Here is a 25796-nt window from a genome sequence, read left to right as displayed (position 1 = left end):
TCACTCATTGGCCTAATTCTCAAACTGCTTTTAATGATGGATTTGTGCCATTCTTTTTCCAGGTGGAAAACTCAACAAATTCTGAAAACAGGAATCAGGTGAAAACCACTAGGTACAGGCTCAAATAAATACATCCAGCCTCAGCAATATTTGGATTAATCTAATTTACAGGGAAGCAATTTACAACAAAATTGTTAAAAGTTCATTTAAAGCAGTTTTCAATGTTTTCAAATGAGATGAAGTCAGGGCCATTACTGAAGCTTAATGTTAGGCCGCTTTATGATCACTCATCTAAAAACACCCAACTGTGTCAAAGATTTAACAATTTTACCCAAAGTGTAAGGTAAATGGAGACAACTGTTCTGAAGACGTAGGATCACAAGAAGCGTGTTTGGAGGCGTTAAAGCAATACTTTTAAACCCTACACTGGTTTACCAACTGCCAAGCATGGTGGTGGCAGCATCAGGCTGTGGGTCTGTTTCATTGCTAATATTTGACTCTTAAAAGCTGGTTTTGAAATGGATAAAATAGACCAACATTAAGCTTCTAAAAGAATATCAACATCAACCCTACTGAAAATGTATAGGTTAAGCTTAAAGTGGGGGTCCAGATTGTTTAAATGAGTGCTACGATTTCTGAAGTCAAGGTTGGCCAAATATTTAACCAGATTTACTTAAGCTATATATGATTTTAGCCGTGGGTGGATTGGATGAAATCCATAATATATTCACCTTCAACCCCTGATATTTGTTTTTAGGTCATCTGTATGTTATATTATTTTACCCTGCAAGGACAACTGTTCAAATGAATCATTAAAGGCACATAGTTTATATGGCATCCATGCTCTTGATGAGTGTCCGTGAAGTTGCTGTGTTCACTCAGCGACAACATAAGCCACAGAAAAGCATTCTGATATCAACAGAGTCTCTTCTCTTACTTGCGAGCCACGTAGCCTCTGCACCAGGCCTGGAAACTGATGATGATGTCTGTGATCTTCATGTCCCTCTCCTCCTCTAGGTGAGCAAGGACTCCTGCCCTGAAGAAAACTTTACTCTGTCCAATGCGGAACAGGTTGGGATCCAGCTCCAGAGACCGGATCTGATATTAAAAAGAAAACGGTTGCACAGTCAACATGGCAGAGGAAAGGGGGATTGTGGAGGCAAGCTGTAAGTCTACAAGTACTCCTACCATGAGGACACAGGCCTGCTTCCCATCCATGAAACCTTTGGGGATGGCATTTGGAGTTAGGATTTCATACCTGATAGAAAAAGACAAATTTATTGATCATTCTGATCACCTCCCACCTGCACCAATAAAAACAAAGTGGATACTTCTCCCTTACCTCTGTCTGAACTCCTGGAAGACAATGCGGTTGGGGAAGCCCTGTCTACAGATACGGATCCCCTCTAGCACACCGTTGCACCTAAGCTGGTCTAGAACCAGGTGGGGGTCCAGCTTTCCAGCCTGGAAACATGGAAAAATGCAGGTCACTTAAATCTCGAGGTGACAGAACCTTCTCTGTGGATGACTCAGACTCAGTCTGGGCTAGATGTCTAAATGAATGTCATCTACATGTGAGAAATCTTTGAAAAGGGTATGTTTAAAATCAATTTCCATGCTAGAAGATCATGAAAACATTTCGGTAATAAATCCTGAGTAATGTTTGTATAATCCAGGCATGAAAATAATGAAAACAAACAAAAGCAGATGCCATTGCTTCCAATACCTTTTTCTCATGGTTGGGGATAATGCAGCGAACAAAGTTGGGGTTCGTGTTCCTCAGTGTGGCCATGAGCTTGGACAGCTGCTCCTTGTAGAGCTGGCCCACGGTGCGGAACATGCCTTTACGGGTCTTAAAGGCACCAGGCATCTCAGACATGCCGGACACTTTGTCCAGGCCCACAATACGGTCCACTGAAACAAAGAACAGTGTGGAGAAATCGAAAAAGATGCTTTAAAAGGCCTTCAAAGGGGTTTCATGTAGTCTCAGTATCCAACCAGGCAAACTCAAAACAAATGCACATCACAAGGAATAACAAAGAGGACCACTGTCTCGGGTTGTCTCAAAAAGACACACCAGACCACAGGAGGTGGTTTACAGAACCAGAACCACTGTAACACCACACAAACAGCGTGTAAATGTGGAGGAAAAATGTGTAATAAAAAAAAAACGGACAACAGGCCAGTCACAGAAACCAGAAGGATAACACACCATGACAAAAAAAGCAAATAGATATTCAATGCAGTGACTTAAATAGATCTGTAAACAATGACAGTTTGTTCATTGGAGTGAAAACTGTGTGCAATGACGGATTTCAATGTGTATGTGTGCCAAAGTGACAAAACCAAACCCATGCAGTATATACCCATTGCTGCACTGTTGCAGTACCCATGACCAACACCAGGAGTCCCCACACAACACTAGCACACAGAGGGAGAAAAGCAGAGTCCAATGAAAGAGCAACAAATAGTAAGATGACCTGTAGATTATTACAGAGTTGTTTTAAGGCTCCCAATATTTTCAGAATGGGATAAAGACATCATGGCTGCCAAGGTGTTGTGGGTAATAATCATTTAAACATGGGACAAACAGCAGGAAAAATAGTAAGAAAGAAACCTTTTCACCTGAATCTGAGTGCAGAATAGGAAAACGTTGATAAAAATAAGCTCTCTGACAATGCTGTACCTCTGAGAGCCAACAGAAAAAGATGACAGATAAAAAATGGGGCCGAACAAAGGAAGAAATAGACAAACAACCAGCAGGATTTGACAAAAGGTAAATACAAAGGCCCACACACCAGACAATAAAAAGAGTAAGCACCATGAACAGTAAGATAAGTTCATCTACTGAGGAAACTATTTAAAATCTGCCTAAACTCACCGTCCCTCCACAGCTCAGACACAAACTTGTCAGTGGACTGATTGAGGAGCGTAGCTACATTATCATTCAGTGGGTCCATGTTCTTCATCAGCCACTCATCCGCTTTGTAGTCCACCTGGTAAGAGACAGTAAGCCCCAATAGTGAACGTGTGATTTTTAAGAATCACTCCGTACCGCTCTACAGGCATCGTACAGTGCCTCGCAAAATCTCAACACCCCTTCAACTTTTCTCACATTACAACGTTTCATGTATTTTGTGAGTAACACTAAGTAGCACAAAATAGTGTAGTGGAGAAAAAAAAAGAATATCATGGCACTGAATTATTATTTTTTTTAAACCAAAGAAAAAAATCTCAACTATGACACACATTTATATTAAAAATTAGATCCTGTCTGGACTTTGATTGGACCGTTCCAACATGAACCTGCTTTAATCTAAACCATTCCTTTGTCGCTCTGGCTGTATGTTTAGGGTCGCTGTCTCCTGCTAGAAGGGGAACATCCACTCAGTCTCAAGTCTTCTGCAGCCTCCAACAGGTTTTCTTCCAGGATTGCCCTGCATTTAGCTCTAACCACCTTCTCATCAACCAGCTTCTTTGTCCCTACAGCATGATGCAGCCACCACCATGTTTCACAGTGAAGACTGTATTGCTTTGGTTTCATTTCCATCACATGGCGTCTCTCATGTAGGCCAAAAAGTAAACTTATGTTTCCTGACCAGAGCAATTTCTCCACTTTAACTGTCTCACTGTGCTCATGGTATTAATGATGCCGTTTTAACATTTTTATTTGTTAAAAGAAAAACTTGAAACCATGCATGATATTTTCCTTTCACTTTACAATTATGTGTACTTTGTGTGAGACAGCCATAAAATCCGCAACAAAACACACAGTTGTAAAAATATTTATGTGAAAAAGTTCAAGGGATATGAATACTTTTGCAAGACCCTGCAACCTAGTTAAACAGCTGAACATTATCAAGATGACCTATGGTGACCAAGTGTGCATGTGTACCTTGCCAGCATAATGAATGATACAGAAATCTGCTTCATCCTTCAGTTTCTTGGGCTTGTGGAATTTGGGGTGTGTGCCCTGCTCCTGGACCACCTTCTCAACAAAGCTCTTGTCTGTTGCCTTGGGAAACCAGCACTCCTCATCCAGCAAAGCAAGGATACCTGGGGGGCTGGCCTGGACACAGGACAGCATGCAAACTGTATTATGTTGCACTCCATCTCAGAAAGACAAAACATTTTGAGTACATAAACTAAAAAAATAAAAAATAAAAAAGAGTAGAAAAAACTAACTGGTTTTTCAATGAGGTCGATGCAAGGCTGCAGGTCGAGGCCGAAGTCGATGAAGCTCCACTCGATGCCCTCCCTCTGGTATTCCTCCTGCTCCAGGATGAACATGGTGTGGTTGAAGAGCTGCTGCAGCTTCTCGTTGGTGTAATTGATGCAGAGCTGCTCAAAAGAGTTTAACTACAGAGAGAAGAGGAAACTGCTCAGAATCCATCGATCATTATTTGCGTGGATACAAGCAACGTTCTGCAAGGCTTTTTATTTGGATTCACCTCAAAGATCTCAAAGCCAGCAATATCCAGGATGCCAATGAAGGAGGCTCCCTGTCTCTTTGTCTTGTCCAGTGCTTTGTTGATTCTCATGACCAGCCAGCGGAACATCCTTTCATAGGTAGCCTTAGCCAGGGCCTCCACCGCGAACTCTGCTTGTTCCTGAGTTTGAGCCTTCTGGACGTAGTCTCTGCCCACTTTGATTCGGGGTGACAGGATGGCCCTGGTGAAGTCTGTCACGTTCATGCCCATGAGATGGGACACTTTCTGGGCAGCTGGTGCAGAAGAAGGCAAGGAGGGAAATAATGGCGTTATTAGAGCTGATAGGGTAAGCAGGTGAAAAGAGAAAATTACCTCAAAGGGCAAAGCACGTTACCTGTGTTGTCAGGCATTGAAGCCTGATCTGTGTGACGTTCCTTTTTGAAGCTCATGTTTCCAAGCTGCAGAACCGAGGCCACCACCTTCAACATGCCTACACAGGAAATAAGCAGAAACACGACAGGTTTACACATGTTTCCAACCCGGGTTGAATCAAAACCAGAGATATTAATAAATAAATACTAAGGTTCAGTGTGTATTTATGACAGACGCACAGAAGGAGCGATAAAAATGTCAGACGAAAGGACAGACAACGTTGGACTGAATGGTGGACACATGGTGGTTGGGATAGACTGGTGGTTAAAATCCAAACACTGGGATAGGGAATAAAGTCTAGATATCAAAGTTTTCCAGACATGCACAATACATAATAATGGGGGGCTTGTTTCCTTACCAATCTGCTCATCATCTGGAATACCCATGATCCTAAAGGCCTCCATGGTTTCTGTGAACAGATCCTTGTCTTGCTGCCCCGGAATGGTGACATTTCCATTGGAAAGGAATCGGTAGTTGTTGTAATTTTCAAGGAGAAGCTCATCTGTCATAAAAGGGCAAAGGAGACATTTAATTTTTACACTAAGCAACTTCATAAAAACACAGCAATTAATAAACCTTCAGATAAAAATCCAACTAATCACTTACTTCGTAACTTGTCTCCTGCTCCCGTGAGCATGTAGTAGAAGATGTGAAATGCCCTCTCCTCTTTGGCCTGGCGAATGGCACGGGATTTCTCCAGCAAGTCTTTCAGCAAATTGGTCAAGGAAAGGTTTTGACAACAAAATAAACCCCTAATTTAACAACTTTGAGTATTTCAGTGTTCAACTCCTGAGGTGATCCTTAAAACAAGGCAAAAAGCAAAACTGTGTAATGATGGTATTCAGGATACAAGTTTCAATATTAGCACCGACGATGTAACCATTGACATCGAAGTTGATTCTAATGAATTTTCCCTGAGTGGAGAAAAATAAAACATTTGAAACCGGATCGTGACAAACTAGAACTCATTGGGAATCGGACCCTTGAAACTTGGCAATGATTCATACAAATCTGGAAGAGTTGTCATTTTTGACTGTTTTGGCATTTCCAAAGGCTTCCAGGATGGGGTTAGCCTGCAGTAGCTGCTTCTCCAGCTCCCCCTGGTGGAAAGCAACAGATTCACATAGCCGGTTTAATAAAATATATTCATATCTATAGTTCACAGCAACAATTTTGGTAGAACATTATCACCCAGTGAACTTAAGAGGCCACCATTAAAATAGAGGATTTAAGAACCTCATATTTGTGCCTATAATCAGTTCAGACGAATTACTGCAAAACAGGTTACATTGTAGGTGAAATTAATTATGCAGGAATATAATATGATAATATATTTGCAGATTTACCATGATAAATTTAAATCTGAGGAGAAAAAACAAACAAGAGATAAACACCAGCAGCAACACACATTTTGCACCCAAGCATAAAACCCAACACATGTTAGTGCCCAAACAAAAACAAAAACCCAGAGACAGTAAACAACCCAGCACCTGTTACAGAGAATAGTTCAGTGAAGCCTCGGTAGAGGAAACTTTTCAGACCTTCATTTCATTTTAGACTTTTAAGAAACCCGGGTAACCCCTAAAGTGAGCAATTTACACAACATAAAACAAAACGCAAATCTCTAATACAAGCATAACTCAAGTTCAAAATCCTTTGTGTTGATGCATTAAAACATACTTAACAGACAATGCCTTGCAAAAGTTTTTAATTTTTCACATTATGTGCATTATTTACCTTAATGAGATCTTAAAAAAAAGATAGACCGAAACAAAGCAATGCGTATTTGCAAAGTAAAAGGAAAATTATACATAAAGCGTAGCAAAGATAATGATAAAAAAAAAAAGTGATTTATTGTGATACGATGAACTGATTATATTTGCTGAAGGTGACGCTGGATTATATTTAGGAGATCAGAGTGCAGGAGATCGAAAAACAAATACAATCCAAACTCAGACTTTTTTGTGAAAGATTTTTTTTTTTTTTTTATAAATCAACCCATAATTTTCCTTTCCCTTCACAAACAGGGGCAACATTATATTGGTCCAACAATAAATCTAAATAAAAACACAACGACTATAAATACTTTTCCAAGTCACTGTGTAAAATATAAAATATCTATAGAAGAAATTTGACGCTTTCTAATAAAAATAGACAAACTGTCCAAGCAAAAACAAAAAAGCAATTTAGGACTTGTACACAATAATAAAAATAAAAAAATAAAGCGTAGTTATGAAAAATTTAACCAGACAAATTTAAAAAACAGACCAAAAAATTTGGTGAATATTGTTCTAACCAAAGACCCCCGTAATACTATAGTCTGGGTGAATTTTTCACTGGAACACATACGGCTGCCACCAAGCTGCAAACAAACTTCCTCCTGACTTTCTATTGGCTGCCAAGACACGTCACCTCTGCCCTCTATACAAAATGACTCTCAAAACAGCGCAGGCTTCAGCGAGGGGTTGGGAAGAGGAAGGGGCGATGGGGGGGGGGGGGGGATAGAAGAAGAACGCAGTGAGAGAAGCAGGTGGAGGAGGAAGAGTGTGAAGAAGGAGGATCAACTCACATGGGACAGGTATGAACTGCTCTGTTAATGGAAAAAAAAGAAAAACAACCTCAAAAAAGGGATGATAGCTGTAGTTTCTTTAAAGCCCTTCTGGGGTCCTCTGGGCTGCTTCTCATGTGGCTGACAAACAAAATGCCAGAATAACAGGTTTTCCTCCCTTATCTGATAAAGGGCTGGGCTGCCAGACTTTGCTTAACTTTCTGGTTCAATAAAACTCAGCAAGACAAAACACAAGTTATTCCTGGTTCTTTTTCAAAAATATCCGATATCCACAGATGGTGGCTCTTTTCCGCAACAGTCTGTTGCAGAACATTACTGTTATTTTACTAAGACTAATAATCATTTATTGTTCACACACAAATTACACGCCTGCTGCTTTAACAGTAGCTGTACTAGGAGTATAAACAATACATTTGGAGTTAAAGTGATATTTAAAGGATTGAGAATATAAATAAAAAGCTGGACCAACCTGATCTTTCTTGGTCTTGTGGGAGGAGGCCACGTGAGCCAGATACTGAATAACCTTCTTGGTGTTCTCCGTCTTACCAGCACCAGACTCGCCTCTTTAGATGATATGAAAGAAAACAAATGCAATCAGATAAAGAAAAAAAAGAAAAGAATGTGAGTTGTTGAGACAAGCATGGTCTAAATGGAAACAGACTAAAGGCAACTTACGTGCAAAGAATAGATTGGTCTTCCCGATCTGCAAGACAAAAAAAAAAAGAAAAAAGGGGTACACAAACGTGGAGATTGTCAGCTTTGCACAGCAACAGCAACTTTGCAGCTCAGTTGTACATGAATACATCGTTGCTACCAGTGTGTACAGTGTATGCCTATAAGACATGAAATACACCAACCACAGACAAGAAATCAATATCCGGCTTCCTGTGACTGAAGAGTTTCAGCCAAGCTTTCGAACTGACTAATTATTCTATCGCCTCCTGAAATGTGGTCTGGAGCACAATGTGTGGAGGAAACTAAATATACACCAGTGGGACACAGGACCAGGAAATGTGGTGTGCACGCCATCTGAGGGAGCGCTAAAGAAAACTGGAAGCAAACAGAAGCCATACAGGAAGTGGATTTAAGTAACACCCAAACACTAGTCCTACAGGAAATCACAACCTTGTCCTGTGTCAATCCACACTCAGTTGTTAAATAGTGACTAATTAGATATTGTGGTAAATGCAAAAGCCGTAAACATACTGAAGAGGAAATCTGCAGCAGCTAAATGAAGCAGGATATCTGCTTGTCGTATTAACAACACATTTAAATACACTCAGCCATATCGGAGAAGAGAACAAGGAAAACTGTGCACTTCAGTAGAAATCATTTGATTTGGGAAAAGGAGTCAACGTAAATGATACAGTAACGCTCATACATCAAGTAGTACATTCACTTCACCACACTGCACTGATTAAGAGTTGTACTGCAATACACATGTATACAGAACCCACTGTGAGGAAGAAATACCCAAAAACATTTTAACTCTCTTTGTCTGTTTAATGGTCGATAAATGGATGGAAAAATAACTAGCTGGTTACAAGGGACCAGGTGCAATAGCTTACCCTGCATCATGCTTCTGTAAGCTGTGTCAGTTATGGCATAGATATGAGGGGGCATTTCATGCCTTTTCTTGCCCTTGTACATTTCAACAATCTCCTCTGAGTAGATGGGCAGGTTCTTGTAGGGGTTTATCACCACGCAGAAGAGACCAGAGTATGTCTGCAGGACAGATACAAGAAGCAATTGAGAAAACATTTACTTTAACTAAAAAAAAAAAGAAATAAAATAAAATATGACAAAATAAATAAGTTATACAACATCCCGTTTTGTAACACGTACATAATACTATTTTTATCTGTACACCATAATTATTGCATCAGTCATTGATGGAATTATGTTACTATTGACACCAACTCTGTTTTTATCATATTACAATATCAGAGATATTAGAAAGACTTGCAATGGGGATATAATTAATAAACATTGCATTGACAAGATCATTCGTACTCTCTATGACCTGTAGCATCTTTCACACATCTGTGTCAGATGTTAGCATCCACCAAACAGGCTAAAAATATTACACTGGCATGCAAACAGCTCATCTGTGCCAAGAGTTCTGAACTTCCTAACAATTACTGCATCCCAAACAGATAATACCATTACACTGCTAATATAGCAATAACATCATATTAACGGTATACTGTGCAGCTTATAGAGGTAGTGGAAATAATACATGTAGAAGCATAATATTGTATTGCATTATTTTCACCAACATTGTTGTTACCATTTGTATAAATATACAACAGTACTGGTAAAAAATTATTATTATTGTGCACTTGTACATAAAGTTACTTGGCAATACAAATAGAACAAATAACTTAGCAGGAGGGCCAGAACCTGTAAATGTGTGAGTATATTTAGTACTCATCATTGGGTGTTTTATTCCTACATGTACACAATCCCTGTATTATGTTTAAAAGAAAGAAAAGAATGAAACTCCTTCTAAAATAGTAATACATAAAACATGTAGAACCATTTTATCTACTTCAGGTTGTTTCTTTCAGCTTGTTCAGTTCTAACAGGACCAGAAAACACACACTGTATGACGGCACACTGCCTGGCACCATAATGGTTTGACACACTTTACCTTGCTTGGCATTTTTGTATACTGGGACAAGGGTGGTAGTCCTGTCAAAACTGCATAATCATTCTTTACTTGCCGCTTTGCTAACTTGTGTAATAATACTTTCCTAAACTTACTGCCTAGCTGAAATATTCACATGAACTCTGATTTGTAATACTTTATTATGTAAGCTGAACTCCACCCAGTTTAAATGATGATATTCAACTCCCCAACATCTCCCTCTTCAGTAAACGTCATTTCCCCTGAGAGAGTCTCCATTTTAAGACTGGAGAGCCTGGAGCTGTTCAACCATCCATAGAACGGACCTCTGGAGGAAGAGGGAGGGAAAACCAGTCTTTGTTGATATGACTGGGTCACAACTCTGATCCAAGGGGACCAAATCATTCCCAGGCCAGAACACGGGAGTAAATAACATTAATTATAGGGAAAGTAATGACAGCTAAAACATGGTTTACATTCCATGAACCTTTTTGAAATTACTGGACCAGTGCTGTTCCTTCCAACTTTTTTTTTTTTTTTAATCTCCTGCATTCTGGAGCACATTGTTCCCTGGAGCTTCCTGTTTACATGACAAAATCTCCCACAGAGAAAAATAGGCAAACATTACAGTAGTAGAGCATAGTTTAAACAGGCTGAAGATGGAACAATTGAACACTGAGTATGTTAACGCATTGCACATTTTCTTTCAATGACAGCTTGCACACAATGGGTTATTTTAAACTACGGAGCTTAATGAGAAGATGATTAGTTTGGACGGAGACCAAAACAGACCAAGATGCATCATCGCAGACCGTTTCCCATAAGCCAGTGGAAACAGTACAACAAGAAATAAAAATGATCAGTACTTTAGCATACTTCAGTACACACACACGGAATAACTTGTGGAGCATTGCTTCAGGGCTTCATACTCACATAGATGAGACCAGAGTAATATCTCTCCTTCAGGTTGTGCAGCACAGATGCTTCATTCAGGCAGGTGAGCTCAGCCATGTCCTCTACCTTGCTGAATTTGGGTGGATTCATCTTCTGGATGTCATCCTTGTTCACCTTGATCTTTTTCCCAGAGTCTGCCAGCTCCACCACGCACTCGTCGCCGCGTTCCTCCTTTACGGACCCGGCCTCGAAGCCAAGGCGCTCCGAAGGCACCCATACCAGCTTCTTGGTGGCCCAGTCAGCCTGCGCCAGCGGATTGTTGACCACGTTACGGTCCACGTACAGAAACTTGTCCGCATCTGACATGGTGGCTGTTTAAGAAAGAGAAGAAACAGTGTTTGCAGTTAGCACAGGAAGTTTAGAGGAAAGGTCTGAGACAGATTTAAGAAGAATTGTATTTTTTTAAAACATGCCTAATAAAGAAATGAAGTTCTACAAGTACATTGCTAAAGGTATTCAATAACTTCAATTACCATTACATACAGTCCTGACTGATGCAACATTTGATCTTTTCAAGTATGCTTGAGTCAACAGACAACAAAGTTCTTTTAAAAAGTTCAACACTTCTTTGCCAACTGCAGCTAATAGTAGGAATGTTCCGATCCGATCACAGGTATTGAATTGGGCCCAGTATATGGCATTTTTAAACTCTGAACCCCCGATACCTGCTGCTGTTGCCCTGTCTGGGATTAGGTCGTTGAACTCCCAGCAAAATATGCAGCTGGTCAGTATCTGGCTGAACAGCATGCAAAAATCATCATTTAGTGCATTAAAAAAAAAGAAAAAAAGTGTTTTTCCACTGACAATCTGGATGTTTCGCCCTTTGTAATGACACTGACAGTTAAAGACTGTATTTGTTGCTGGTGCTCCATGTTTATCTGCATCATGCATCATATCTTTGTACTTAAGATATTCCCTGCCAGCCTGTTGGTGTAGAGAACAGCTTAACGTACTTGTCATTATATTTTAAATCATTCATAACATATTGAGACTGACGCACAGAAACTCTGGATAGGACCAAAAACATCCACTGCTCTCAGGACAAAAAACCCAAAAAAAACAGCAGCATACAGAAAATAAATAATAATAATGATTAAATAATAAATAAATGTAGTGTTTCTTTTCTGCAGTTCTAATCCTATATACACACACAACACATTTTTATTAACTTCAGTAAAGTAGACTAAGAATGGAAAAGCCCAAGCTTTACTGACTTGCACAGGTAATTGTAAAAATGTGCTGCTTTTGGCAGCATGAACGGAGCTGAATAGGAAAAAGATCAATTAAGAACTGGGAACATTTTTAAACAAACTCATGGTCAAAGTGGATCAGTTCAATCATGGTAAAATATAACACTGATTGTGTACCTCCACTGACACCAGAAGACCGAATGAAACCGTTTCTTACTACAGGATAACTAGAAAAATTAAAGCTGCCAGCAGCGTTGAGCAGCTCTCGCACCTCAGCAACAAAACCAGACCTTCCCAAGAGAAGCTGTTGTCACTTCCTGTTTGGTGCCGAATGATTAAGGAGGACTTCCTCTAGTATTTGGAAAATGTCATTTGTTCTTAGAACAACTTTGAAAACTTCTACAGACTGTGATGGAGGGTCATTCACCACAGAAACCTGTCTTTGTTCTCAGTGGGCGGGGCTAACGTGACATCACTGATTGACCATAGGAAAGTGTCGACCAGTCGTCAATGAGCAACAACACAAAAGCTGCTGTAGATCTGATAATGCATCAGGGAGATATAGCTGTTTGAAATAGTCTAGCAGGCACAGTAGACTGAAATTCAAATCTAATCCAATTGACCTTTTTGTAGGTTGACAAAGACCACTCAAATCCAGTTTGGAGCAAATCGGATCATGCATGTGTGATTTAGAGCCGACTGTATGCAAACGGCGAGATATTGAAATTTGTCGCTCTGTCAAGCCCACAGTCGCTGTTCAGAGTAGGATTCAGCATCATAAGTATGAAAGAGAGCGTAAAAGGAGGGTTTTTTTTTTGTTCTTGAGAATTTACATACAAGTACCTCATTTTATAATACTTTGTCAAAGCATGGCTTTGGGCTGATTGTTTTAATGCTTCTAGGGGGCGCTGTGGAGAATTCAGACCATGCTCACCCAATTTTTACATTAAAAACTGTTCAGGGCTGGATAAAAATGAATCATCTTGAATTGGTGCTATATTGGTGACATATGTGGAAATTAGAGCCAAACATATGGCCACTGTGCAACATTGGATTTTGCCACGCCACCACAGTCACATCCTCTGGCCAAAAGGTCACTATTGGAGACCAAGATACACCAATTTGTCTTCTGTCACTGGGCAGAGTTTCAGATTGTTTAGGTCAAGGGGGTCAAATACAGACAGTCTAACAAATACACTGCCAACAAGTGTACCAAATTTCATACCACTACCATAAAGTAAGGTAAATGAGGGTGTTCTGAAGATTTTAGTGGGGCGCTGTGGAGACATTTCTATTGCGAAAAATCCTTGAAAAATGTAAAATTTGGTGAGTTTTCATTTATGTTTAGGCCTCCAAAAAGCCACTTCATTTTGGAAGAGGATAATCATTCAAATTCCAATAGGCCTTCACACGTTGTTTGTTGCTCAGGCTTAATGAGGTGGGAGGCGCATTTGTCAACTTCACAAATTATGAATGCATCCGAAAAATTTGTTAATAGTTATTTGCATGCAGAAGCATCATACATACATGCCTATGTGCAACAATGTTCTCCCCACAGACACGAATGAAAGATCTGCACACATTAGTTTTGCTTTAAAAACAAACAAATGCTCATAAACAAATTCTTGTTGACAGAAGATTGAAATTTAATCTTTACAGAAAGTGACTGAACAGGTAAAACCAGCACCAGGCAAGTGAAGGTGTGCAAAATACCAGCCGTCAACCACAGTAAAGCAGAAAAGCTGTCTGGCATTAACCCAACATACAGCACTGCCCAGGGCTTTATTGTCTAATTATCATTCTGAAACTGCAGAAGCATGTCACCATTTGGCAACACTGGCAATTTTTCCTTATCTGACAGGACACAAAGCAGTCCTATACCCAGCAGTTTCCAAAAGCTGTGAAAAAAGTATGTTTTAGGACTGAGACAAATCACAGCAGAGGTCAGGCTAAGTTTGCACACTTGTCTTCACATCTTGATACTGTATGACTATGAAAGCCATTTCCTTTTGAAGACTTCTTGGATATGAATGATCTGTTGCCAAATCCTTCTACTTAACAGAAAAACCTGCTTGTACACAACAAGCAGAAAAACACTCAGCCCAACAAGCAGGGATCTCTTAAAAGTTTCAAAGAAATATCAATACACTACAAGAAACAGAGTCAGGCAGGAAATATTACAGAATATACTAGCCAAATTGTTTTTAACACCTGCAAACTGGTCTTAGTCAAAATTTTGCTTGACAGTACAGATGCACCAAGATAACAGCTCCAGATTAATCTGCCCTGAACTTTAACGGGCCAGTCGGACAGAAATTTTTTTATTTATTCATTCATTCATCTTCTATAGCACTGATTCCATAGTGGGTCACAGGGTAGCCGGTGCCTATCTCCAGCAGTCTACGGGCGAGAGGCAGGGTACAGCCTGGACAGGTCACCAATCCATCCGTAAATTCATTTAAAAACAAAAAATCTGTTCTTTTTCCATTTAGCACAACCCAACATCTAAGCACAAACAGCTTCGTCACTAATTAAAGGCTCAATGCGGAGTTTAAAATGAAGACGGTGGAAGCAAAGAACGTTTTAAAAAAGGACACTACTTTCTCTTACTGCAGTTTTTTCAGGTTGCAAAGAGAGCGAGAGTTTTAGCAGATAACAGAAGGCCAACTTGGACATACAATTGTAAAAACATTGTTTTACACTGGCTGCTCCCTCACATGCCAAAAAACAACCCAGTTGTTATATAAATAATACGACTATTAATATCACAATTCTTAAAAGAGAAGTCAGAGTCTAACAAAAATTGTTATAGGTAGATCAACGCTTTAGAGAAACCAGAGACTGAATATCCCCCAAAATGCTGATTGGCGCACTTCTACTTCGACTGAAAACCAGTCGTCTAGGGACAGCCCCTTAACAAGATCCAAACCTCATGTTCCAGAAATTAGAGGTTATGACATTTAATGTGTTCCAGCAGAATACTGTGATTTCTCATGACTCCCTCATCTACCAGATGCTCCATCAATAAGATCTCAGGCTACATAACAGCTGATACCCTTCACTGCTGACTACTTCTAACTTAACCTCGTTCTCCAACAGAACGTGGGGTAAATGAACCCTATTTTTTCCTCTTAGCTAGCAACAAGCTTCCTCCTCTCCATCCCACAACTCCCTCTTCCTGGTACTGGGTTTTAACTCCCCTCCTTCCATTCTGTTTATCCAGTCTTTTCAGGGTCACATTCCTCCCATACTAACCTTTTATCAGGGAGGGCCAACCAGCAAAGACATTCCACAAATTTCTGTCCTCCATCCTCCACGTCTCTTCCCCTTACATCTTTCTCAGGCTTTTTTTTACACTTCCTGTCGTCTTAGCTCTACCTTTATTCCTGTTCACCGGTGTTTTAACTCGAGGGACAGGATTCACTCTCACTGATAGATTAGCAGTTTAGAGTGTCTGTATATTATCTTTGGGACGAGAGCCAAAAATGGTCCTTTAAAATTCCCTTCCTCCATAGACCTTGTATAAATTTGTCTTAGAAGGACCACATAGGTCTATAGTAAACATGTTCAATACATCTCTGTCATACCTGATAAACATCCTCTGTAGCTTTGTTGAAGGGCTTATGCATTCATAAAGACTCAATGCATAAGCGCAAGTATTTTTTGTCCACCCCATTTCAAAGGTGTATAAAAATTTCCTGTTTCTAAAGGCACATCAGTCTAGCTTTTGTTAGTATCTAGATCCATTTGCATTAAAAACAGCTAAAGCAATAGTAGCATTCTAGTTAGATCATTAGATCCACAAGAGAAACAAATGGGGGAAAACATGAAATGTATTAATATTTAACTGATGTGGAAATATGCATAAATTGTTTAATATACAACTCAATGTCATTAACCTATTTTTTAAGCAGCAGTGATAGTTTCATAATGCTCATCAAACAATGATTGTAACATGCAACGTTAATTTGAATTACACACAATATTTAAATGTAAAATTTTATTTGGTAATACATTACTGAGCTAAATAAGTCTGTATATGTTAATCTATTTAATCCAACTTTCGGCTCTCAGATGATGCCTGGTAAAGTCAGACTCAAGCGCTTGACACAGAAAATGACTCCGACACACAAACCATTTCTCCAGAGTGATGAGGACTAAAATTACTCCATTAGCTATTTTAGTTTGACAAGCGTTGTTCTATATAGAAACTAGAGGAGGGAGAAAGAAATCCCACCAGCCCATTTAAAACCTCAGCCCTCTCCTGTGGAGCTCTGGGTGTTGACATTACATTGGGAAAAATAAATAAATAATCAAAACTCATCAGATCGCTACACCATCCAAGTCTATTTTAGTCCATTTTAGATGTAAAAAAAGAATAAAATGACAGCAGTGGGGACAATGTGATGATAGAAAAGACTAAAAGTGAGATAATGTCAACTGTACAGTCATTGCACAATAAGTAGTAAGTGAAGACTCATTAAAAACTGAGCCTTGATAGAGAAGAGGAGCTGTGAACTAACACGTAGGAGAGGAGGAAGGATAGTTTCTAAAGGAGGATCCAAGAGACTAGAGTGTAGTTGCAGAGAGAGGAAGTAACAGCAGCCTGGACATGGAGAAAACATTCAGGAATGAGGGGAGAAGAGGAAAAGGGCAGAGCTACAGAGCATCCTCAGTCTCACTTAGAAAACCCAGGCCATCCAAGCACTAAACGTCCTTTCATTCCTTTCTGCCTCCCTGAATTTCCTCGAGTTAACATAGCTAAATAATAATAATAATAACAAGGCAAGACAACCTCACCACAGCCTGACCAAGTAAAATAAGCTCTCCTCTTACTGTACTCATAGCTGTAGGGGAGGGGGGGGGATCAATAAACCAGCTGTGCTGCATTTACTGCTCTATTGTGAGCATTATCCATCGAACCACAAGGTCAATAACTCTTCACTCCCACCAACTGCATCCCATCACAGCAACACACCAACATTGTTGGAGTCTGCTTGTCTGTGACTGACCTCCTAATGCAGTGGATATTGTTTAGCACTGTAGACAGTTTGATTTCAAACATTTACATTATCTGATCCAACATAGAAACAAGTTGATTTGTGACAATTCAAGCCCAGCTTTAACAATTTCATCTCCCTCAATGATGAATCAATGGCTCCAAGTTGGCTCTGAACTATAGGAGAACAGATCAGAGAGGGGCAGAAAAGATACAGCTAGTCAAAGTTAACTCTGGGCTCACATGTAAACGCCCTCCTCCTTCACCATGCTCATCTCAGCGGGAAGGGTGGAGCAAATGGAGGAGGGAGGAGGAAAGAGGAAATTACAAGTTAAGAAAACCATTTTACCATCTGGGGAACTTTGTTTAGGTAAGGTAAAATGTTGTGCCTTCTTTAAAAAAAAAAAATCCTCAACAGCAAAGAGAAATGATAAGAACCTAAGATGCAGCATCATTGCTAAAGTCATTTCACATTAAAAGGAGCACAATCCTGAACTCTTGTACTCTCTTAAGAAAGAACATTTTAATCTCAATTAGATGGGATGAAGAAAGGATCATTTTAAAAGGCTTAATAGATCCACACCAGCTAAACCAGTGGTTCCCAGATGAAAAATTACCATTATATTAAATTAATCAGTGTTGTTTATTTGGTTTAAGTTTAAACACCAAAAATCAACATTTTAATTCATGTTATGGTAAAATAAAAGTTATTCTTTCAACAGGAGTACAACCTTCAGTCCTACAGCTTAAAGCCCTTTTCAGGAGATGCAGGTGAAAATATTACAGAGGCTGGAGTTTCCCCTTCAACGGCATGGACCATTGAGAAATAAAAGTCTGTCCCTCCTCTGCCTTATGCTGCACACTGCTGTTCAGTTGGCTCAAACTAGCTAGAAAAACAATCCATCCACAAAAACAAGTGTGATGATGTGGAAACTAAGAGTCACACCCATTCTTCTTATTAAAAGGCAACCTGCCATCTTAATGAGCTGAAACCACAGGTTGGTATGCTATGAGCAGGATGTTAGTTAACCCATTACTACCTGAGCAAATAGCTCAACTAATTAAATCTGTGTGAATGGAAAACAGGTAAATTCTGCATTTTACTGCACAACTACTACTAAATTAAGCAGCTATTTCATATTTTTGCTCAAGTCAATGTATCAAATGGAAAAATACATATTACTAAACTAAAATATACATTTGTTTTCTTATACAGACCTTGAAACTGAGGTATTTTTACTCAAGGCTATCTCACAGACTTGTGCCTATGTTAAAACTAACTTTAGTTCTCTTTTTAAACCATTTCTTGAATAACCAGGTGGTCTCCCAGTATTGGACATGTGTGCAGTTTTATTGGGTTGGGACTTTCAGCTTTGCAATGTCATTTTTGAACAACTTCAGGTACATTTTACCACTCCACATTATGTCTAACTAAACCAGTCGCATGTTGGAAGTCGAAATATAGACCTAAAAAGTCAAAGAGCAAAGATAATCAGAAACTGAAATTGTCATTTTTAATAGGGCCAAAGAACAAATTCCTTGTCCATCGTTGGCTATTTATTTCACAATAACGTATAGTGAACAGCACCAACAGTCTTCTAGAGACTACTGAAAGTATTAGTGTGGAGATAAACGCAGACTTATAAAATAGACAGTAAAAGATTTTCTAGATCTACATTCCTGTTTGTCAGCTGTATTTCTTCTAAGAGGAATGCAGCATTGCAGCCAATATTTATAAAAGGACCAAATAATAAAAATGCAATCTCCACATTTCTGTATTGCTTAAAGATTAACCTTATCATGCTAAACCATTCCCTTTATTTCCAGGCAATCTCCTCTACTTCAGCTTGGTGATTTTTTAAAATGCAATCCCCGTTTGTGATTTCTCTACCTTATCACTTGTTTTCTGTTCAGTTCTCACCGAGTCCCAAGCCAACTAACTGAGCAGAATATTTATTCATCAAACAGCCATATGTTGGTCTGAAAATGGGGGCATCCAGCATGCAATATGATTGAGACATGTGGTAGATAAATGATAAGCAGCAACAGGAAGATGAAACAATTACACAGCAGGTTTCAAAGTTCAGAGGGCAGAAGCGAGTTTGAAACGTCATGAATGTGTTTTGCAATCTCTAGAGCATTAACCACATCAGTTTCACCAGGTTTGCTGCTCACATCCACACAAACCTGTTTTATGACATGTACCGTAACTAAGAGATCTTAATTGTTTTATTAAGCTTTTTTGTTGTTAAATTACGCGGAGGTTTTATTAAGGCGTCCCCTATCAATAGGTACATCTTTATGCTGGCGCTTCACAGATTGTAGGCCAGTAATCTCTAATCAAGCAATACACCATAACCACAGATACAAACGCAAAGCACCATCTACTTGGGCATGTGAAGCCATCAGAAGGGCTTGGTTAGTTTTTCCTTTGAGCTCAGAAATCTCAAGCCTTTTCTTTAAATTGTTTGTTCTAGAGTCATTTCCTAGTATTGTCTGAATCTAATGACGCTTTGCAGGTGCCTCTATATGGAGGAGGACAGAGAAAAAGCCTATAATGTCTGGGTGGTGACAAGAAACTCAAGCAGAGAAAAAGAGGAAGGGCTGTGGGTGATGAGGTATAAAGCAGGAACAGTGGTGAAAAACTTGGGAAGTGGAAGTTTAAATGTGAATTAAAACTTGGGTTTAGCAAATGGTTGCACACAGTGTCAATCTCACTCCACACACCACAAACACTGGGGGATTGTGGGTGTTGGGCTAATGCAGAAGATTTGCATGCAGTCATTTAAAAAGCTAACAATCCTTTGGCAACTGAACTACAAACAGGCTGAAACCAATTTGGTTAAAATGGAGCCAGCAACACAAGTAAATAACCAAAAATAAAACAGTCAGCAACAGCAGAGTAATATGAAAATGGTTCCTTCTAATTCCATCACAAAATTGATCTTCTCTGACTTGCCTGTTTCACAGCAGAGAAAAAAGTCTCACAGAACACAAATATTAAACAACACACCATTTTTTAGAGATCCACCGATCAAACTTTTTGACATTTAATCTGGCATTAGCATGTTATAATAGAAGCTTTGCTAAAACAACAGTCTCCAGATGTTTTTCCTTGACAATGTAGACCATACTTTACTCTGATAAGAAAATAGAGGTACACTTTTGGAAATCTCAAAGTTAAAGGATAAAAGTTCACATTTCGATGTTTCCTGTCAACTGCAGAAAGTCCTGCTCTCTCTTGCAATGACAGCCTGAATGAACTGCAGGCCTGTCTTTGTATAGTTTCGTTTCCAGAAGCATCTTACAGCTTTTGAGCTTTCCCTCTTAGTTCCAAACACTTCACACAGATACTGAAAATAACACACTTTAAGTTGTTCTTCACTCAGTAACAACTTCCACAAAAAAGAATGATGTCTTCAGCACAAACTGATAGCACTTAGAGACAATATGTGAACAGTGTACCACTCAGAGTCATATTGTTCTAAACCACCAACAACATCCTCCGATATGTTCAGGCTTCAACCTTCTAAGAGCATTGAAAAGCTTCCCAACCAAACTAAGCTCACACTGTAAGACGGCTGCATTTAATTTTGTCTAGCCCACAGTACATAACTCTCCAAGGGGGGGCTTGTGTATGGACATTGCTGACACGTGAATGATGGAATGCAATAATCTCAGTAGGGGGGCTCCATAACAGAACCAAAACCAGCAATAAGAACAGAACTGGCCTCAAGAGAGTGTTTCACAATATGACATTAGGATTTGATTTAACAAAATGACTCTAATGCAATAACAGGATATGACACAATCAGTGTCACCCAGCGTGACTCTTTAAGGAACAATATGTTTAAAGAAGAGAATAACTTGAAAAAACCTATCTGGGTACAGCACCACATTAAGGTTGTTTGACAATCTTTGGGCCTCCCTGACCCTTAGGGGTTAAAGTAGAAAGCCTTTATTGTAGTTTTATTGCTTCTTGGCAGAAAAGCTGGTCCAAAAAAAATCTGGTTCTGATTATAAACTGAATGATCCAAAAGCACTCCCAATGAATACCTGAACACCTACAATAAGATGCATATTTGGCTTAAATAATGTGTTTTAAAGCTCTGTAAGATTTGTTGCTGAAGTTGTGGATTATTTTTCTTTCGGTCCAAATACTAAGCCTCCCTGTTTGCAATAATCCAAATGATTAGGGACTGCATGCATACCACAGGGTGTTTGCTTCTCAGTGCAAACACAATGACATGCCATCTTAACAGAGAAAACAGTCATAGTAAAAAGCACAATCCTTGAACAGATGTAACATGACGAGACCCGATGAGAATGTGACACCTCACAGACGCGAGAAGAAATGAGATCTTGGTAAATATTGTTGCATTTTTACCTTTTTCTAGCTGAGACATGCTTGCCTTTATAAAGAGCCTAACCATTGTCTTAAAATCAAGCATTTTCTTTGCCGTAAACATCATCCTTATCATGTCTGGTTCAAAAATTGGTTGCACTCATCTTTTGGGGAAAATCTCAAATTGAACAAAACATGATTGTTTTAATGCCATTTGCTCTACCATGTTTTCTCCTGGTCTTGAACCCTTTCCTCAGGAACATGATGTTCACACAAACATTAAAACACCAGGCACAAAGTGGATTTTAGGGGTTGGTTGCTGGTATTGCTCAGATATCTAGGTATACCAAGGTTTCATGAAGCCATAGCTTCAAAAGTGAAACTTCTTTATAACTTTCTTCATTAGTTTAAAATTCTTCTAATGACAGACCAGGGAACTTGCCAGGGTGTGTTGCTGCAGGAAGAGCAGTCTCTGCTTGGCCTTCTTCCAAATCATGTTAAACATTTGTCACATTTCTGTGTTAACGCTATGAACTCATGGTATAGTTTTGGCTAAATAATTGACTATTCCAAGACATTTAATTGATTCATATTCATTCACACCACTGCATAACAGCCGAACACTGAAAAACACTACCTGAGAGTTTAGTAAAAAATATATATTAAAAAAGGAGAATGTATTCTGTGTTGGATCACAACTTTTGACATAAATCAATGGGGTATTAATCACTCCAGAGTGCCAATGTTTAACATGCAGTAACGGTCTTCATTAATTACTTACATCTATGATCTTATCATCTGAAAGATATTTTGACGCCATTTCAAATTAGGCCCCTTGTTCTGACATACAACCCCTAGACATTTTATTGGTAAAGCTAATATCACAAGTGACGCTGAAAGGTTATATAACCTAAATTTGTCCAACTAATTACACTGACGTTTTATTCCTTCTCAAATCACTTAAGACTTTAAAAAAAGGTGCAGGGCAAGGTTTATAAAATAGACCGAGTGCTCAAACATGTAGACGTTGTCTGGGTTAAGGCTCCGAAAGGCGGCAAAAAACTACTCCGTTTTTTTTTTAAGTCCGCCGGTAAAACGGTGACGCCATGCTGCCAGCCAGACAGACATGTTACCGGCCACACACGGTGCCCGTCTCTGACCGCTACGCTACAAAAAGTTCAACCACAAGCTAAGCAAATGTTAACGAGCTGTAGGTTGAAAAAAAATGAACGTAATTTCACGTCCGCCTGAGTTTAAACTCTTCACCGGATTTTCCAACAATTCATTCAAGCAAAACACTTCCTGCCTCCTCCGCCGCTCTGCAGTTTAGCCTCTTACTAGCTGCTACTCTGCTCCGGCTGTGTTTAGCGGCCTGTATTCATGAAATATGACACATTTACATCTGTTTATTATTTAAGTAACCGATAAATGCAGTAGAGTGCCGTTAAGCGGAAGAAAACCACAGCTAAACCTTTGAAGGAGGTGCCGCTCCACCCAGCTCGGTGGTTGAAGTTGCAGCAGTCAACTAGCAAACCGAGCTTCCTGGTTGACTGCACTTGCTGTTCTGACCAACCTACTGAATGAGTTATAAAACAGCACCTAGCTAAACGTGAGTGCCTAAAAAGAGTTAAGCTTACATAATTTTGGTTGCTGTTGGCCTTGCAGAAGGTGGCTATCAACAACCGGAGGGCTCAGTCAGCGTCGCCGGAGTCAAACTTCTTTTTCCTGTCCACAGCAAAGAGTTCAGACTAAACTATAGCGGTCGCTTCCTGCCTAAACTTCAGTCAGCCAGTCACTCTTTCTATCTTTTTTGTCCTCTCTCCCTCCTCCCTCTTCTGCTGCTGCTTGCTTACTGGCTCGTCGAATTTCACTCGAGCCGGGGTGCGGTCCACGAAGAGGCGGGTCCAGCTGTTCATGTATCCGTTGCGTTCACCAATAGCTGACGCTCTTTGATCATCCCCGTACTTTCGACCAATCGTGATCCGATTAAGGCGGACACAAAAACGATTGACAGTGGATAGGCGGGACCAAACGCCACAGGGAAAATTTACTTGAAAGAGTTGAGAGGGCGGAGAGGGGATACCGACAAACCCCGTGTTTAATGAGCCTGCTTTGTGCATGCTTAGGATTTTTTTGACCATATAAGTACCAGACACTTTCGGGATGGGCTACGTTATCTGAGGGTCTCACTTCATGTGTCAGCGTGGTTTAGTTTGAACACTGTGTGCTTTGAAGCTAGCAGTTTGAAAAAAATAAAAATCCTACAGCGGTTTTCAGCCACTCAATTCAAGTAGTTGGAAGTTTATGACAGATCAACACCAAGTAGAACATAATTGCGAAGAAGGAAAATGAGATATGGTTTTCAAAATGTTTTTCAGATAAAAATCTAAAAGATTTATCATACATTTGTATCCTCTCATTTACTCCGATACTCCCAAATAAGAGCCAGTGCTACCAACTGTCTTCAGAAATGACTTAGTAGTAATTTTACCTCAATAAAAATACCCTCCTCATGGTGGCCTAGATATAAATCCAACTGAATCAATGGCTTTACCCTTGCTAGTCACAGAAGTCCTATATTAATAAGCTTAAGTTATTTTGCAAAGAGAAACGTGCAAAGCTGGAAGAGGCATACCCTTATACCCCCAAACTAAATGTGCAACTACGGTTAGAGCAAAAGGCAATTCTATTATTTTCCTTTCGTTTCACAGGCATACCCTAATTTATGTTGGTCTGTCATATAAATTCCCAATAAATTACATAGAAGTGCATGGTTGTAAGGTGATAAAAAGGTGTAAATACTATAGCAAGGTATTGTAAGGGCTTGTCTGAGGAATTCCTCTGTTACAAACGTAATTATATGGTACCCAAACTGTTTCCTTGAAAGAAGATGTTGCATTCATGTAATAAAGTTGTTTTCTGCTTTGTGGAAATAGTTTCGGAGGGCAAAAAGAGAGGAGGCCAAAAGGAGCAGAAAATAATGTAGACTATGGAAAGTGTTCTGCTCATTAAGATTTATCACTATTTCTCCAATCATGTCTTAGTGGTAAAATTAAATCATCCAACTCTGCTGGGCCCTGTTTCTGTCAAGGTAATGAAAATATTTCATATAAACGCTTCATAAGTGCAGGCTTGAAAAAAATAAAATAAATAACCCACTAAGCAACAGTGAATTCTATCACAATGAGTTAAACACTACGCTTTAGCTTGTTTGTTAACTTGTTTAGCGCTATGTAAAAGGATTCACACCTCTTCAACTTTTTCACATTCTGTCACGTTACAACCTTCAGTGCATATCATTAGCAATTTATATGATAGACCAACACAAAGTAGCATAATAGTTGTAAAGTGAAAGCAAAAGCATGTATGGTTTTCAGAAAGTAGAAAAGCAGCCCCAGTATGATGCTACCACCAACACGTTTTATTGTGTGCATGGTGTGTTTATGGTGTTTTGTATAATTGTGTGTGTTGTAATTGGTTGCACTTGATTTCATTGATCTTTACTAGATTATAGCAGGAATATGCAGGGCACATTTCTGAGATTTATTTTTGCAACACGTTTTTAAAACGTTTTCCTTTTCTTTTACAATCAGGCAATACTTTGTGTTGATCTGTCATTTAAAATCCCAATAAAATACATCATAGTTTCTGGTTCTAATGTGACAAAATATGGAACATTTCAAGGAGTTTAAATACTTCTGCAAGGCACTGTATGATAATTTTTAGACCATTTTCATTTCACACAGATTGCAATACTTCCAGCTTTGTACAAATCAGCGATTCTTGATATTTCTTTAAAAAAGTTAGGTTTGCCACTAGAATATTAAACACATTTGTAATACAGTTATCTGATTTAGTCCCAACAGGTGAAATTACATTCGTGACCAGACACGTTTGCTTCAGATGGGAACCCCTGCAGGTGATGATCTAATTAAATGGGAAAAAGAAAAACACTTCAACTGCCAAATCCCTCTTGACATTTGTATTATGTTGCTCTCCAGCAAGGAATGTGTGTTCAATAAGAAATGTAATGTATTTTAAAAGGAGAGAGAATGTGAGATAACACATGTTTGTGTCTGGAAAAGTAAGTTCTAAGTAGCACATGCTTCACATGAGGAGTTTCGTATTAGGATGAAGAAGGTGGTTGGTAAATGATGGACGCAAGCATAAAACCTCTGCAGAATGGAACAGTAGAAAATTAACCTGTTTTCTTCAAACACTTCTGTGGGATTCAGAGATGCTCTGAGC

The 25796-nt window shown here is 39.3% G+C and overlaps 1 protein-coding gene across 1 annotated transcript in view; it reads right to left on the bottom strand.

Annotated features, from left to right (window-relative positions):
• The window catches only part of LOC124864130 (myosin-9-like), a 34637-nt gene extending 11333 nt beyond the window's left edge, over window positions 1-23304 (bottom strand). Inside the window, exons 1-18 of the mRNA XM_047358804.1 lie at window positions 23186-23304; window positions 10994-11325; window positions 9000-9156; window positions 8107-8134; window positions 7901-7994; window positions 5870-5962; window positions 5713-5776; window positions 5469-5567; window positions 5221-5364; window positions 4825-4920; window positions 4452-4723; window positions 4186-4359; window positions 3896-4069; window positions 2882-2996; window positions 1727-1914; window positions 1343-1464; window positions 1189-1258; window positions 938-1098 (exon numbers count right to left, since the gene is read on the bottom strand). Coding sequence (XP_047214760.1) covers window positions 938-1098; window positions 1189-1258; window positions 1343-1464; window positions 1727-1914; window positions 2882-2996; window positions 3896-4069; window positions 4186-4359; window positions 4452-4723; window positions 4825-4920; window positions 5221-5364; window positions 5469-5567; window positions 5713-5776; window positions 5870-5962; window positions 7901-7994; window positions 8107-8134; window positions 9000-9156; window positions 10994-11320 — 2378 coding nt within the window. The 5' untranslated portion in view covers window positions 11321-11325; window positions 23186-23304. The remainder of the gene's footprint in view (window positions 1-937; window positions 1099-1188; window positions 1259-1342; window positions 1465-1726; window positions 1915-2881; window positions 2997-3895; window positions 4070-4185; window positions 4360-4451; window positions 4724-4824; window positions 4921-5220; window positions 5365-5468; window positions 5568-5712; window positions 5777-5869; window positions 5963-7900; window positions 7995-8106; window positions 8135-8999; window positions 9157-10993; window positions 11326-23185) is intronic.
• Window positions 23305-25796: the final 2492 nt, after the last annotated feature.

Source organism: Girardinichthys multiradiatus, chromosome Y (genome assembly GCF_021462225.1).
Source record: "Girardinichthys multiradiatus isolate DD_20200921_A chromosome Y, DD_fGirMul_XY1, whole genome shotgun sequence".
Lineage (NCBI taxonomy): Eukaryota > Metazoa > Chordata > Actinopteri > Cyprinodontiformes > Goodeidae > Girardinichthys > Girardinichthys multiradiatus.
This window is presented reverse-complemented; position numbering and strand designations above follow the sequence as displayed.